Genomic DNA, 4,785 nt, shown 5'->3' on the forward strand with positions numbered 1-4,785 from the left:
GGTCAAAATACACGCGTTGGTGGTCCTGGTCGAATGGGAATTCTTGACGATCGATGTCAAACTTTTATTGTGGTGGAATTTAATCGGGACGCAACGATTGAAACAGGGGGGAGTTTTCCCAAACCGGGCGCGCGCGCCCCGTTTGCGCAACGTAGGGAGAACCCTGTATACCGATATAGACAATCCGTCGCACAGCCTGGTCGGGCTAAATTTGGCATTAAGTTCATAAAAAAAACATTGTAACTCTTACTCCACCACGCAATTCAGTAGCAATTTTTCAAAGTTCGATGAGCAGTTATGAGCAGTCAAGTGAAATCACGGGCCACCTGTTATAAAATTTGGTGGTAATTGGTAAATAATAACATTATCTATAATAAATAGACAAGACTCAGAGTCAGACTTCCTATTTCTATTAACCTAGCTATCAAACATCCCGCATTACTCCTCATCCAAACTCGTTTATTTACAGTTCACAGTTCACTGGAAGTTTCATGCTGGAAGTAGATTTTGCGCGTAATTGTTTAAAACTGTTCGGAAGTTTCATGGGGTTTACAGTAATTGACATGCAGTTTTTGTGTAGTGTTTATGATATTTATTTGTTTGTATTTACAGAAAATGGTTAAAAAAGCTGATATAGCAAAGGATGGTGGAGTGGATTTTGCAGAATTTGCACAGTATGTAATTGAACATGAAAAAACTCTCATGCTGCACTTCAGAAGCATGGATGCAAATGATGATGGTGAATATGATCATTTAATTATCATTATTACTCTAATTGCAGCTATAATTTTTAGCTCAGCTGACGAAGTCAGATGCAGCTTGTAGAATCACATGAATGTCCGTGCGTCCGTCCGTGCGTCAACAGTTACGGCACAAATCTTAACCGCGCGACGTACGATCTTGATATTTGGGACGTCGGGGGGGATGGTCGTGAAAAGGACTCGGGATGTGGAATTTGGGGGGTCAAGGGTCAAAGGTCAAGATGTGTCAATGTCGGAGGAATATTTCCCCCTTATTTTTCTTTTTAATTCAAAAATGTTTATTCACGCATTACAATATATACATACATAATATAACTGGTTATATTAGTTTCAGAATTGCGTAGGAGGGCGAGTTGACTGTGAAGTCTTCGAGTCAGCCACTCCTTAAATGTGATATTATTACATATCAGGGGTCGAAATTAGCGGTATCCGGATATCCGCGGGATAGTAGATTCTTGTGTTGGATACCAGATTTCAATGATTGGTATCCCGCCGGGATAGTAAAAAAAAATCGTCAAAATTGGGATAGTGGTTGTTGAGCATATTTGCAAGCGTAAGGTAGCCGATGTTGATCATAAATGTGATGTGTATACATTGTATCAAGCGAACCAGACAATACGTCTAGACAATACATCTGCAGTGTACTTGTCTGTGCATATCTGTGAATCTGTTTTCATGTTTTTATATAATAATTACATTACATAATAGGCGTGTTCACACACAAGAAAAACCGCGATGCTGATCGCGATGGAAATACCGAGATAATTGTGCCCTTGTTCACACAGGCGGAAATGTCTCGCTAATCGCCGAGCGGGATAATTCTATTAATCGAACTGCGCATGCCTGATTAATCAAGCCGGAATATAACCCTTCCGGTCGCGCGCGCGCGCAAATTATGTACTACCGGGATTCGAGTTCGGTGTTCGATTCCACGTACACGGCAGTGCAGTCGTTGGTAGTAGTCTAGCTCTGTTACGTTAACGTATGCTACTATAGCTATGTTACGTTAACATATGCTACTCAACGTCAGCACGTATTTACGTAAACACATTGTATTGTTAGTACAGAGTCGAGACTGCATCTTTTCAGATTGAATTGAGATCGGCGATTAACCCTCCTTTCTTGAAACATGCCAAAACGGCCGCTCACTGCTGGATGTTGATACGATCGCTTGGAATGATGGGATAGAAAATACCAGGATTATTTGCATGAGCGTTCACACACACGCCGCGGTGCAATTAATCGCGCTAATTCCCAAATAATCGCAGGCTAAAGTGCGATTTGCAGCGCGATGCTGATCGCGATACGTAGTGAGATTTTTGCGTTCACACTTGTAAAAATCTCTAGATTTCGATTGCGATGCAAAAACCGAGATTTGCATCCCGCTAATTCCCGCCAGTGTGAACGCGCCTAATAATAATTTTCAAATGCTATTATTGCATATTTCAAGATTTTGGATACCAAAATTGTTGAAATTACTATCCAAAGAATGGGATACCAGATCTTTGGGGGGGGGGGAGATACCAGATTTCAATACCTGGTATCCCGAATGGATACCATAATAAAAATATAATTTCGACCCCTGCATATATGATGGCTGTTATATAGATACATGAGTTTAACATAATTAAAGATACATGCTGATTACGCAAAGGAGAACAGGTATGATCAGTCAAATAGCTTAGCATAACAAATGCTTGAATTTTCACAGGTTTTTTCTGATCATAGTAGTGTAGTACGGGTGCGCTGGTCAACTCGTCTTTGATGGCTTGAAGGGCTTTCTCATGTGTCGCGTCGCACACCCATGCATTATCTTCCTTGAGCAGATCTCTGAGCGGTGCCGTGATTTCAGCCATGTTCGGAATAAACTTCGTGAGGTAGTTGACCATTCTTAAGAGTCTTTGGAGAGCTGGCTTGTCGGTTGGAGTCGGCATGTCTGCTATGGCTCGCACTTTCTGCTCATCCGGCTTGAGTCCTTCCGGAGCGATCACATTTCCCATGTACTCGACTGTATCCACCTTGAATAGCATTTTGGGGGGGGGGTGAATTTCACATTTTGTTCTCTTGCCCTTTCCAGCACTTTCTTCACGATCCTGTCATGCTCCTCTGGGGTTTCAGCGGCGATAATCATGTTGTCGGCAATTATGCATACACCTTTCACGTCACCGAACACTTGTTGGTTTCTCTTCTGTAATACTTCACTGGCTGAACAGTTCAATTTTGAATTTTATTGGTTTCTTACTGCATTCCAATTTAAGTTCTGTGCGCCTTGCATCGTTATTGCTCTGTACTTGTCCTACCTCAACATGCACTGACCCGATGAAGAGGGTCTGTACTGGCAAATCTTCTTTCAACGCGTGAATTTTACCGGGCCCGTATTGCTTCCGGTTGCTACCAACACGACACATATAAATGAGCGAACTGATTTTTCTTCTTACAGTTGTGACAGTCCTGTCCGTATGCTGGACATTCGTTTTTTCCGTGTGTCTTACCACAGTTCCTGCAGTTGAATTTTGATGCAGTTTGTGGCTTAGGTTTGTGGTGAAACTTTCCTGTCTGGGACTTAGCCTGGGACTGACGGTATTTCTGTCCCTTGCTCGATACGGCATTAATGCTCGCGGTAGCAATGTTATCTATTTCTCTGAGCTGTCTGGCGCTCGCTTCGGCGGCCCTGCATAACACAACGATCCTGTCAAGTTTAGGATTGTCGGAGTCTCTCAATAGCCTTTCTTTGAGCCTGGAGTGTGCCACACCGAAAATTATCCGTTCACGAATCATGTTGTCTCTTTGTGTGTCGAAATCACAGTTTTTTGCGTGATTTTTTAGGGCAGTTACGAATTGGTCTATCGTTTCTCCTGGGGACGTCGTCAGGGGGGACGTCATCATCCCGTTGGGAGCGTTCCCAGAACTTGTACCTTTCTATAACTGTGTTTTTTCTTTGCTCACAGTACTCACTGAATTTGTGTAGAACTACATCAAGACTGTCCTTGTCCTCTTGATCCTCATATGTGAAGGTATTGTAAATTTCTATTTCTTCGTCTTCGATCGTGTGGAGTAGTATAGCAATCTTCGTAGCACCATCTTTTCTTACCGCACCTGACGCCGTGAGGTAAAGCTCGAAGCGCTGCTTCCACCTTTTCCAATTCTCTCCGAGATTCCCATCGAAATTGAGCTGGGATGGGGGTTTAAACTGTTCCATTTTAGGCGTGAATTTCGTAATTATTCTGACACAATGTAATATTTTAATAGCAGAAGAGTGCCATTAGGAAAACACAACAGAATTTATTCGCATCTGATTGGTTGATATTACATTAGAGTTATCCGGGTACTTATGACGTAGTGCATATATGACAGCGTAGACTTCGTAGACTGCTCGTATTGCTAATGGTAGTACTCCAATCACTAGACTTAGTCACTACGACAGTGACTATAGTCACTAGATTATAATGGGGTTTTACTCACCTTGTCATTGGTGTGAAAAGTCTAGACACAGATTAGTGAGTAGAACTTATTTATTCTACTTGCTATAATCTGTGGTCGGTAGTAGAAGTAGAACGGGGTGCTTGGCAACACCAAGGAGCTATATTATTATAACACTAGCGGGATACCCGGCGTTGCCCGGGGAAATCAGTGGCGTTACTCAGCTGGTGACCGCTTGGTTGAAAGGAAAATGCCCCAAAAAATCTAACTATCTATCTATCCATGCATCCATCCATGCATGCATCCATCCCATTCCATGCCATCCCATCCCATCGCACCGCATTCCATCCCATATCCCATCCCATCCTGTCCCATCTCATCACATTCAGTGCCATCCCATGCCATGCCATCCCATCCCATCGCACCGCATTCCATCCCATATCCCATCCCATCCTGTCCCATCTCATCACATTCAGTGCCATCCCATGCCATGCCATCCCATCCCATCGCACCGCATTCCATCCCATATCCCATCCCATCCTGTCCCATCTCATCACATTCAGTGCCATCCCATGCCATGCCATCCCATCCCATCGCACCGCAT

At 43.3% G+C, this 4,785-nt stretch overlaps 1 protein-coding gene across 1 annotated transcript in view; it reads left to right on the forward strand.

The window, feature by feature from the left end:
- The window catches only part of LOC106807400 (calcium-binding mitochondrial carrier protein SCaMC-1-like), a gene marked incomplete in the record, with an annotated part of 46,150 nt that overhangs the window by 1,516 nt on the left and 39,849 nt on the right, over positions 1-4,785 (forward strand). Inside the window, 1 exon segment of the mRNA XM_014809717.1 lies at positions 613-739. Coding sequence (XP_014665203.1) covers positions 613-739 — 127 coding nt within the window.

The sequence above is a fragment of the Priapulus caudatus genome, unplaced genomic scaffold, assembly GCF_000485595.1.
Source record: "Priapulus caudatus unplaced genomic scaffold, Priapulus_caudatus-5.0.1 Scaffold212, whole genome shotgun sequence".
Taxonomy (NCBI): Eukaryota; Metazoa; Priapulida; class Priapulimorpha; order Priapulimorphida; family Priapulidae; genus Priapulus; species Priapulus caudatus.